The sequence below is a fragment of the Silene latifolia genome, chromosome 7, assembly GCF_048544455.1.
Source record: "Silene latifolia isolate original U9 population chromosome 7, ASM4854445v1, whole genome shotgun sequence".
NCBI classification, from domain to species: Eukaryota; Viridiplantae; Streptophyta; class Magnoliopsida; order Caryophyllales; family Caryophyllaceae; genus Silene; species Silene latifolia.
The window spans coordinates 16,311,249-16,323,315 of record NC_133532.1 but is presented as its reverse complement, the minus strand read 5'-3'; the positions used below and the strand labels follow the sequence as shown (position 1 = coordinate 16,323,315).

The 12,067-nt window shown below is 40.9% G+C and overlaps 1 protein-coding gene across 1 annotated transcript; it reads left to right on the top strand.

Annotated features, from left to right (window-relative positions):
* Positions 1-10,155: 10,155 nt before the first annotated feature.
* LOC141589788 (uncharacterized) lies at positions 10,156-11,334 on the top strand. The gene has a single exon (XM_074410411.1). It carries the CDS (start codon positions 10,156-10,158, stop codon positions 11,332-11,334), a length of 1,179 nt encoding a protein of 392 aa, XP_074266512.1.
* The last annotated feature ends 733 nt before the right edge of the window (positions 11,335-12,067 follow it).

The window sequence follows — 12,067 nt, the reverse complement described above, 5'->3', positions numbered from 1 at the left end:
AATGATTCAAAACATTTCCGAGATGGAGAGTAGTTATGCTAGAGATGTGGACTACAAGAGTGAAGGACCTTCCAAGATAGAGTTGGAGTACAAGGCAAAGTTGGATAACTTGACAAAGGAATTTGAAGAGTTCAAGTTGGTTAAGAAGCAAGGAGAATCAAAGCGTGCTATTGAAGGTGGACCTAGCCACTCCAAGGTCTATTATGTCCAAGAACCAAGGTCACCACCTTCGCACTTTTCTCCTCAAATGATTTGTGATTATTGTGGCGGTATGGGGCATACAATTGACTATTGTTCGTATATCCCTCAAGAGGACCTACAAGAGTGCTTTGCTCTTCAAGGGCAAGGTGCACCTAGGGTTTCTTACCAACGGCATGAGTCCCTCTACCGTGCCGTCCCTAACCAAGATCCTAAGCTCTCATACGCGGGACAATCCTTAGATCCCAAGTATCAATAACCCCAATACATGCCCCCACCTAAACCCGACCACTCTAGGCAATATCATCAAAACCAAGGCCAAGGTTCCAACTACCAAGGCCAAGGTTCCAATTACCAAAGCCAACGACAATGCGACAACCCAAATTACATTCCAGCACATCAACGAGATAACTTCCGTAATCAAAATCAAAACCCTCCATATCAACACCAAAACTACCAATCAAACCAACATTCCCATCAACCATACTACCAACAAGGATACCAATAAGGGTATCAACAACAAAACCTCAACCAAGCTCCTTAAAACCAACTATGCATAGATCCACCCAACCCCAATGCATCTATTGAAAAATTGTTAAGGGATATGGATGCTAAGGTAGACAACCAATTCAAAACCTTGAAAACCGAGTTATCAAACATCCAAGCTCACCAAAAGACTTTCGACTCGTACATGGCTAACCAAAACCCCCCTTCTTCCCAAAGAGCCCCTCATTCCTTGCCTCCTCAAGGCTCCCATCCTAGAGATGGACCGCCACCACACCAACAAGCTCACGTGGTGACTTTGAGGAGCGGTAAAGATTTGGAGGATCCTTACAAAGATTGTGAAGCTAAGAGGAAGAGGGATGTAATGAGAGATGGTGAGGAAAGTCCACCTCCCTGTAGGTTAATATCCGTATACTACCCATCGAATTAAGGATTATAACGTAAAATTTATATGTAGTTTATAGTCATAAAACAAAAACATGATGAAAACGATAAAGATGTAGAAATAACCTTCGGTCCTAGTGCAAAAGGCAATGAGAGATTAAAGCAAATCTCCTCCTAAACGATGCACCCAAGATAGTCCGAGTAATGCCCTTGTGCTAGATCAATTCCTCTAATTGCCTTTGCAATATTGAGAGGACAAGTTTTGTGAGTTGTGTTGGATGTGAGATCCGAGTTCTGAGAGGCACAATTTCCCAAAACCCTAATTTTGATTAGCAAATGAGATTAGGTTAGACAAGAGGAGGAAACTCCCCTTTTTGTCTTTGTGATTCTCGGCCAAACCGAGTGGGTAAGAGGAAATGGGCTTTTCATTTCCTCTTTACTTAAACTCGTGGTCCGGTCCAAAGCTTGCTAAGTGTATACGACGCTGTCCGATTATAAATCATTATCGGTTATCGGAAATTAAGGCATCAACTAATAATACGGGTTAGTTGAATTATTAATACATGTCCGACAAAACAGTATTGTATAATTATATTCAATATACATTTAATTAAATATAAAACGCTTATATTTAATTTTACGAATTAACTGGTTAATTCGCCTTTAGCTCATGATATCTCAACATCACATTTAGACTAATTATTAGTCAAATAACTCAGACTAACTGGTTAGTCAAATTTGGCATCTATATGACTGTATTTTCATACCGTCACATCACTCAAGACGTATCCTATAGGTGTGACTTTTAGGGACCAGTTGATCACCGCCATCTGTATGACAATAACGTCAAACTTATCTAGCAAGCCAACCGTTATTGATAAACGTGGATCAACTGATTATGATACAAAGTATACCCTTTGATCCTTTTAGAGGTTTATAAGTCCTTGCACTAACTGTTAAGGACACTAACCCCAACAAGCTCCCACTTGTCCGTACAAGTGTATGTGCAATGACGTTATCCGCACTAACTGGAGGACACTACCTCCAACAAACTCCCACTTGTCCGAACAAGTGTATGTGCGATAACCGATTCTCATATTCATTTAAAATTTCTCCCACTCAATGTAAAACAATTTGCAGATCCGGATCCGCAAAGGTCGTATTTTACAATCGATCTGTATCTAGAGTGGTTTCCCCGACTAGAGAGTAACTCAACTGATAAAACGAATCCGTATCCGAGCATGGCCATGCATTTCACTCCTCCTCGAGTGGCCCCCGAGAAATATCGAGTACCCGATAAAGGCTGAATATTTCCTTCAACTCGAACTCCTTCCGATCTAAGCACAAACATGAAATGACCTAAAAATCTACTTGGCCCCTGTTACGGATGACCGTGAGAAAGAAACCAAAATCACCCAAAATCTGCCTTAGTCTCAAGAGACAATCGATAGTCAAAAGAATCGACTCTTAGGATCATCATGGAGGTCCTATCCACGACCTGGCACCGAATGTTGTAAAACATTTAGGACTCCATGTCGATGTCACAATTGTGTCCTACGAAATATCCGTATAAAACGCCTCTGTGATTGGTCACCAACCTTGTTGACTTATGGCTAGTTGAACCCACCATCAACCAACGTCACAAAATAATTGCCGAGTTATCAGCTCATGTGGGCAATTAAGGACTAAAAAAATATAATGTTTTTGCATTCACTTTGTGGTGTTCAAAATTTGTCGTACAAATCCACATGAAAAACAAAATATATATATAAATTATCAAAACGATGAGGTCGTATAGAGTACAAAAGCGAATGAATCTAATCCATAAAAGAGTACTACAACTTAGGAACACGTTTAATTCCCATGGAATTAACGTGCCCTTCATGCTTATCTTGTCGTAATGCTTTAGTGAGAGGATCTGCTATGTTATCATCTGTAGCAATCTTTTCTATCACTACTGTCTTTTGCTCCACGTAATCCCGGATTAGATGAGCTTTCCGTTGTACATGTCTAGACTTGTTGCTAGACTTTGGCTCCTTAGCTTGGAAGATGGCACCACTATTGTCGCAATAGATGGTGATCGGGTCATTCGAACTAGGCACTACAGATAGCCCATGTAAGAATTGACGCATCCATATCGCTTCCTTTGTAGCTTCAGACGCGGCATAGTACTCGGACTCAGTCGTAGAATCTGCCAAATAGTTTGTTTCGAACTCTTCCAAATGATCATAGCGCCATTAAGAGTAAAAACGAATCCAGTCCGAGATTTCGAGTCATCACGATCCGTTTGGAAGCTAGCATCCGCGTAAATTCTTGCGCGCATAGCTTTTTGAGAGCCTCCATAAGTCAATGCCCAATCTTTAGTCCTCCGTAGGTACTTAAGAATGTTCTTGACAGCCAACCAATGTGATTCACCTGGATGCTGTTGGAACCGACTTGTCATACTCAATGCATATGCCACGTCGGGACGTGTGCATATCATGGCATACATGATAGATCCTATTGCCGAGGCATAAGGTATCCGTGCCATGCGCTCTTTCTCTTCCGGTGTCTCTGGTGCCTGAGACTTGCTCAAATGCACCCCTGGAGACATAGGAAGGAACCCCTTCTTGGAGTTAGTCATGCTGAATCTCTCTAGGACTTTGTCTATGTAAGACTCTGATCGAGAGATAGCATCCGTCGTGATCTATCTCGATAGATATGGATGCCTAGAATTCTTTGTGCCTCTCCCAGATCTTTCATCTGGAAATGGTTTTTCAACCATACTTTCACCGAAGTTAAGAGAGGTATGTCATTCCCAATCAGGAGTATGTCGTCAACATACAATATTAGGAAGACAATCTTGCTCCCACTCGACTTGATATATAGACATGGTTCCTCGACCGATCGAGTAAATCCATTGTCTTTTATCACTTGGTCGAAGCGATGATTCCAACTCCTTGATGCTTGCTTAAGTCCATAAATGGAACGCTTAAGCTTGCACACTTTCTTAGGATGTGCTGGATCGATAAAACCTTCGGGTTGTACCATGTACAACTCTTCCTCCAAAAAGCCGTTTAAGAAGGCGGTTTTCACGTCCATTTGCCAAATTTCATAGTCATGAAAAGCGGCTATCGCTAAGATAATCCGAATGGAACGCAGCATGACTACGGGTGCAAAAATCTCATCGTAGTGCAAACCTGGCACTTGGGTGAAACCTTTAGCAACAAGTCGTGCTTTATAGATATCTTGTTGACCTTCCACAGAATGCTTTATCTTGTAAAGCCATTTGCATTGAAGGGGACGAACCTTAGCAGGTAAGTCAACAAGATCCCATACGTTGTTCTCATACATAGAGTCCATCTCGGATTGCATGACCTCAAGCCATAGCTTTGAGTCAGAACTAGTCATGGCACCTTTATAGGTTGCGGGTTCACTACTCGTTAAGAGTAGAATGTCATCTATGTCATGTTCCTCGACCAGACCAATGTATCTGTCCGGAGGAATAGAGACTCTTCCCGACCTCCTAGGTTCCTCAGGAATATTCACCGCAGCTGGGATTGAAGGAATAGGTTCCTCCAATAGTTGCTCGGTATTTGGTTCTGGAATCTCCGACAGGTCGAAGGTTCTATCACTCTTTGCATTCTCGAGAAATTCCTTCTCTAAGAATGTCGCACTAGCCGCAACAAAAACACGTTGTTCGGTTGGCGAATAGAAGTAATGACCACGTGATCCTTTAGGATAACCTATAAAGTATGTCTTGACCGATCGCGGGCCGAGCTTATCCTCGTGTCTCCACTTGACATAAGCCTCGCAGCCCCAAACCCGTATAAAGGACAAGTTAGGGACCGTTCCCTTCCATAGTTCATATGGAGTCTTGTCAACAAAGCTTTAGACGGACTTCGGTTAAGTATTAGAGCAAATGACAAAGAGCATAACCCCATAATGAATCCGGTAAAACCGTGTGACTCATCATGGATCGAACCATATCAAGTAGTGTTCGATTTCTCCGTTCGGACACACCATTCACCGAGGTGTTCCAGGTGGAGTTAATCGTAGGGCGATCCCACGTCTTTAAGGTGTTGATCAAACTCGTGAGAAAGATACTCGCCACCACGATCTGAACGTAGTGTTTTTATCTTTCTACCAAGTAGGTTCTGTACCCTATTTTGGTATTCTTTGAATTTCTCAAAAGATTCACTTTTGTGCTTCATTAAATAGACATAGCCATATCTACTTAAATCATCCGTGAAAGTGATGAAATACCTATAGCCTTCTCGTGCGGTGATTGACATAGGACCACATACATCCGTGTGTATGAGCCCTAATAGGTCAGCAGCGCGCATTCCAACACCTTTGAAGGAAATACGAGTCATCTTACCGATGAGACATGATTCACACGTGCCAAATGATTGAAAATCAAAGGCCGAGATAGCTCCATTTTTAATGAGCTGTTTTACGCGTTTCTCATTAATGTGTCCCATGCGGCAGTGCCATAGATATGTTTGATCTTTATCACCTACCTTTAACTTTTTATTCATTACGTGTAATATTTCTGGTCGTCGATCTAAAACATAAATTCCGTTCAAGGAGACTGCCTTGCCATAAATCATATTGTGTAAAGAGAAAATGCAAGCATTATTTTCTATTACAAATGAAAAACCAAGTTTGTCAAGTGCAGAAACTGAAATAATGTTTTTCGAAAGACTAGGAACATAATAGCAGTCATATAATGACAACTCAAATCCGCTAGGAAGCTGGATCACATATGTCCCCTTTGAGATGGCAGCCACTCTTGCTCCATTCCCAACACGCAGGTCAACCTCACCCTTTACGAGAGGCTCGAGATTTCGGAGCCCCTGCACATGATTACACAGATGAGAACCACAACCAGTATCTAGTACCCAAGTTCCGTAACTTGCATGGTTAATCTCAATCATATGAATAAAAGTAGAAGAAGAAGACATACCAACAAAGGTTTTTAACGCGACCCGCTTTTATGTCCTCATGATAAACAAGACATGTCCGCCTCCAATGCCCAGTCTTGTGGCAGTGATGGCATTCCATGTTATCGGTCTTGCTCTTTGTCGCGCCCGATGAGTTGCTCGACTCACCAGGCCCACTCTTACCTGGTCCCGACTTCTTAAACTTCGGTTTACCTACCGCTAGGTTTGCCTGAGCTTTGCCCTTACCCTTGCCCTTGTTTGACACAACGAGAACATCCTGTTTCATGCTCCCACTGAACTTCATGTCCTTCTCGGTCTGTACGAGGAGGGAGTGCAGTTCATGGGGAGTTTTCTTCAAGTCATTCATATAGTAATTCGCTCTAAATTGCGAATAACCATCGTGGAGTGAGTGAAGAATGCGGTCGATAACAATGTTCTCGCTGATGTTACAGTTAAAGGTCTCCGCTTTCTCGACATTCTCAATCATGCTGAGAATGTGTGGGCTAACCGGTTGGCCCTTCTGGAGTCTCGCATCAAAGAAGCGAGTGGTATGCTCATAGGTCACGATTCTCGGTGCTTTCGAGAATTCCTTGGTGAGCGTGGTGAAAATCTTGTTTGCACCTTGGGCTATGAAGCGTTTCTGCAAATTGGGTTCCATTGCAAAAATGAGTACGTTTTTAATCGCACCCGCTTCCAAGGCGAAATCGTTATACTTGTCGATCTCGTTAACTCCGCCGTGGGGCCTGGGTGTGACGGCATGGGCTCAGCAGAGATCCGAGCTTCCGTCGGCAGCGCGGCAGATTCCGTAATGCCGCCTCCCAGTCCGCGAAGTTTGATCCATCATTCTTCGATCGAGTTGACCGATTCATCCGATTCATGAAGATCCGGCCGGACTCACGGTCCAATGTGGCACTAGGCATTGGGTCGTTCAAGTGACCAGCCATTTGTTATTTTGCGCTTAAAGAACGTGATCTACACCGAAAAAGAAAGAAAAACAAAACGAAATAAGCAACTCATCGAGGTGATTTAAGTCTATTTTAAGATTCATTTTAACATGTAGACTCAATGCACTTGCATAATCGATCTCCCTCAAGAATGATACAAGTGATCCCAAGACTCAATTTCTGTAAATTGATAAGCCAACTGTTTAGCTAATTCTTCCGGAAGAACTCTTGGTCGATAGATTTCCGTAAATCCCATCTATAGTCCACCATAGTCACAGGATCGTACGAGTGACCATAGTGTTGAGATAAAATAGGTCAATCGGTTCCAATTTACCCGACGTAGAAGGGGTCATATTATGCCTACCGACGAAGAAGGGAGTCATTGGAGTTTGACCTATAAAGACCGTTCTCAATTTTTGTTTATACGAGGAAGATCCCATCAACTAAATTATAATTCATATTAAGTGAACGAATAACTAGCGTTTGCGTGAATGAATTAATTTGGGTGATGGCTTATAATCGTGTGACATGCGAATGTCAAAGAAAACTAACTCGTGACCTCTATATGTGTCAGTTTTCATGCAATTATTAGGTGGTTTGGTTTTTAGGCGGAATATGATGCATACTATCGTTGCAATAAAATAAATAAATGAATGCAATACGTAAATAAAATTTCCTAGTGTGGCCTATCCTAGTAAAAAGAACAAAATACAACTTTGGAATCCACCGTTGGACCCGAAAAGCTTGTCTTGGTGTTCCATCTTGATCCATGTAGCGGGAGTGAGCATCCGGTCTCCATCTTTAGTCTTCTCAAGAATTACAATTTAAAATTTACAAATATAAACCTATTTACATTCTAAATAAAAACTGTAATTAAAAGAAATAAAAATGGAGATACGAGATCTCAAAATACAACCAAGACCGTGTTCCATCATTACGGTAACACGTTCTACTAAGGCCACACTAAGTTACAACCGTTTGCAAAATAATTAAATACGTAATTAAAAGGCATTCAAAACATTCAAAATATATATAATAAAACGATAAATATAATGCATCAACTAAATTAAATTAATTCGTGACATAATTCCGTAATTATGTTTAATTTATCCAAACCACCAAAGATAATTAAAATTATGTGACAAAACCGCTTCATCAACTTAATTTTAATTCGATATAATCCGTTACTTTAAATTTTTAAAGTAACTTTAATTTACGTGGGTGAACCGTTTCACTAACAAGCGAGAGCATAAAAACGTTTTATGCATAAAAAGGGGCCGAAAAAAAAACAAAGAAATTTTTTTTTTTCTTCTCTGTACTGTACGTGAACAGTACCAGGGGCCAAAAAATTTTTTTTTTTTTTTTTTTTTTTTTTTTTTTAAATAGGCAGAAATGCCGAGAGCCTCTAAAGGCAAAAAAATTTTTTTACACGGCTCAATTTTTGAGCAATGAATGATCAAAACAAAACGGTTTGATTAAAACACAATTGCAATTTACTCTAATCCGGATTAAAATAAAAATGCAATTGACATGTTCTTCACATTTTGTTGTAATTATCGATTAAAACAACAAATCGCTAAGAACAACACGAAAACAAGAGATCGAACGATCTAAAAAATTGTGTGGCACGCAAATTAATGCAAAAAAAAACAGAAAACAGGCCGTGTTCAAGAAGGCCACACGGTTTTCTAAAAAAAATTTAGCCACACGAAATTTTATGCAATCATTTTGATCGATCTTTAACAAATTGCAATGAATATCGATTACAATACAATATGCAAAGATCGAAAATGAAACAAAATCATCATCCAACAACCGTGTACATGGACACGGTTCCCAATGCACAAAGCAACAATAAAAAAACGCAGCAAAGAAAAAAAAACTGCCGAGTAAAAAAATGTGAGTCGTGACATTTTTTTTTAACCAAAATTCACCGTTTCAACAATCGTTTGATGAAAAACACATATAAAAATTTACGTGGCCTCGCTCTGATACCACTTGTAGGTTAATATCCGTATACTACCCATCGAATTAAGGATTATAACGTAAAATTTATATGTAGTTTATAGTCATAAAACAAAAACATGATGAAAACGATAAAGATGTAGAAATAACCTTCGGTCCTAGTGCAAAAGGCAATGAGAGATTAAAGCAAATCTCCTCCTAAACGATGCACCCAAGATAGTCCGAGTAATGCCCTTATGCTAGATCAATTCCTCTAATTGCCTTTGCAATATTGAGAGGACAAGTTTTGTGAGTTGTGTTGGATGTGAGATCCGAGTTCTGAGAGGCACAATTTCCCAAAACCCTAATTTTGATTAGCAAATGAGATTAGGTTAGACAAGAGGAGGAAACTCCCCTTTTTGTCTTTGTGATTCTCGGCCAAACCGAGTGGGTAAGAGGAAATGGGCTTTTCATTTCCTCTTTACTTAAACTCGTGGTCCGGTCCAAAGCTTGCTAAGTGTATACGACGCGGTCTGATTATAAATCACATCGGTTATCGGAAATTAAGGCATCAACTAATAATACGGGTTAGTTGAATTATTAATACATGTCCGACAAAACAGTATTGTATAATTATATTCAATATACATTTAATTAAATATAAAACGCTTATATTTAATTTTACGAATTAACTGGTTAATTCGCCTTTAGCTCATGATATCTCAACATCACATTTAGACTAATTATTAGTCAAATAACTCAGACTAACTGGTTAGTCAAATTTGGCATCTATATGACTGTATTTTCATACCGTCACATCACTCAAGACGTATCCTATAGGTGTGACTTTTAGGGACCAGTTGATCACCGCCATCTGTATGACAATAACGTCAAACTTATCTAGCAAGCCAACCGTTATTGATAAACGTGGATCAACTGATTATGATACAAAGTATACCCTTTGATCCTTTTAGAGGTTTATAAGTCCTTGCACTAACTGTTAAGGACACTAACCCCAACACTCCCTCACCATCAAGTCGAGTTGATCATACCAAGAAAGGGAAAGTGAACGACTATGTTGGGGATGATGGAAACTTTGTGTTGGAAGAGATAGTGGTTGAGAGAAACCAAGAAGAAGTGGTTGGAAGAAACCAAGGGAAAGGTAAAGAAGTAAGTGAGGGAGCTAACACCAAGCAAGTCTCACCTCCCAAAAGACCATTAACCCTCCAATCCCATTTCCTAATAGAGGTAGAGCAATGAATGAGGAGGGAAAATTCTCCAAATTCTTGGATATGTTGAAGAAGCTTGAAGTTTTATTGCCTTTCACCGAGGTAGTGACACAAATGCCACTCTACACAAAATTCTTGAAGGATGTCTTAACAAAGAAGAGAAGCATTGGAGGAGATGGTCTAGTCTCTCTTAGAGGAGAATGTAGTGCGGTATTACTCAACTCCATGCCGGAAAAACTACAAGATCCAGGTAGTTTTTCCATCCCATGCACGGTGGGTAATGTGAGTATCAAAAAGGCACTTTGTGATCTTGGTGATAGTGTTAGCATTCTACCTCTTCCCATTGCCAAGAATATTGGGTTGAATGACATGATTCCCACCTCAATGACACTACAACTCGCGGATAGATCGGTGCAAAGACCGATGGGTGTGATTGAGGATGTACCGGTCAAGGTTGATAACTTCTTTATCCCGACGGACTTTGCTGTACTTGGCATTCCGGAGGATCAACAAACACAGATCATTATAGGAAGGCCCTTCCTAGCAACCGGGGATACCAATATTAGTGTCAAAGAGGGGAAGCTCACCTTCAAGGTCGAAGGGAATGTTGTTGAATTCTCTTTGACCGGGGCCATATCACAACCAATGTTTGAGAGTGTCTATTCTATAGACATATTGGAAGAAGCAATTGAAGAAGCTAAAGACAAGTGCTCGGGGGAGCATTTGGAGGAAGATTATGAAGTCTTGCCACCTATCTTGGATGAAGTTGAGGGCCCGAGCCCTCCTAAGATAGACCTTAAACCTTTGCCCCCATCCCTTGAATATGCCTACCTTGATAAGGCACACTCCTTCCCCGTGATCATCAATGCGGACCTAACGGCTTCTCAAAAAGAAAAACTCTTGAAAGTTCTTAAGGAAAACAAGAAAGCCATTGGGTATAGCCTTGATGATCTCACGGGAATCGATCCCCGAGTGTGTATGCACCGCATCACGCTTGAGGATGGATTCAAACCTTCCGCCCAACCTATGAGAAGGTTAAATGACAAATTGAAGGAGGTGGTAAGAAAGGAAGTTGATAAGTTGCTTGAGGCCGGAATTATCTACTCCATCTCCAGGAGCGATTGGGTTAGCCCGGTTCAAATCGTCTCCAAAAAGGGCGGTATGACCGTGGTTGAGAATGAGGATGGTGAACTCATCTCCACCTGACCGGTGACGGGATGGAGAATGTGCATTGATTATAGGAAGCTTAATTCCGCTTCAATCAAAGATCATTTTCCCTTACCATTTATTGACCAAATGCTCGAGAGACTTGCAAACCATGAGTATTTTTGCTTTCTTGACGGTTATTCCGGGTTTTTTTCAAATACCCATTCACCCGGATGACCAAGCAAAAACTACTTTTACTTGCCCCTACGGTGTCTTCGCGTATCGAAGAATGCCGTTTGGCTTATGCAATGCTCCCGGAACATTTCAACGGGTGATGATGTCTATCTTTTCCGAGTTCATAGAGAAGTCTATGGAGGTGTTCATGGATGACTTTAGTGTCCATGGCACCTCCTTTGAGGATTGCTTAAATAATCTCTCTCTTATTCTCCAAACATGCATTCGATATAACTTGAAATTGAATTGGGAGAAGTGCCATTTCATGGTACAAAAAGGTGTTGTTTTGGGTCATGTAATTTCCAAGGAGGGGATCCAAGTGGATAAAGCAAAAGTGGAGGTGATGGAGAAACTTCTCACACCCACAAATGTCAAGGGTGTGAGAAGTTTCTTGGGCCACGCGGGGTTCTATCGACGTTTTATCAAAGACTTTGCGAAAATCGCTAAACCCCTCACCTCCCTTTTGGCTAAAGACACTCCCTTCGTATTTGATAATGCTTGCCTTGAAAGTTTTTGTAGGCTTAAACAAGCATTGGTTTCGGCTCCGATAGTGCAACCG

What these genes read in the sequence shown, in the direction of transcription:
- LOC141589788 (XM_074410411.1), top strand. Translation starts at nt 10,156, where the DNA reads ATGAATGAGGAGGGAAAATTCTCCAAATTCTTGGATATGTTGAAGAAG.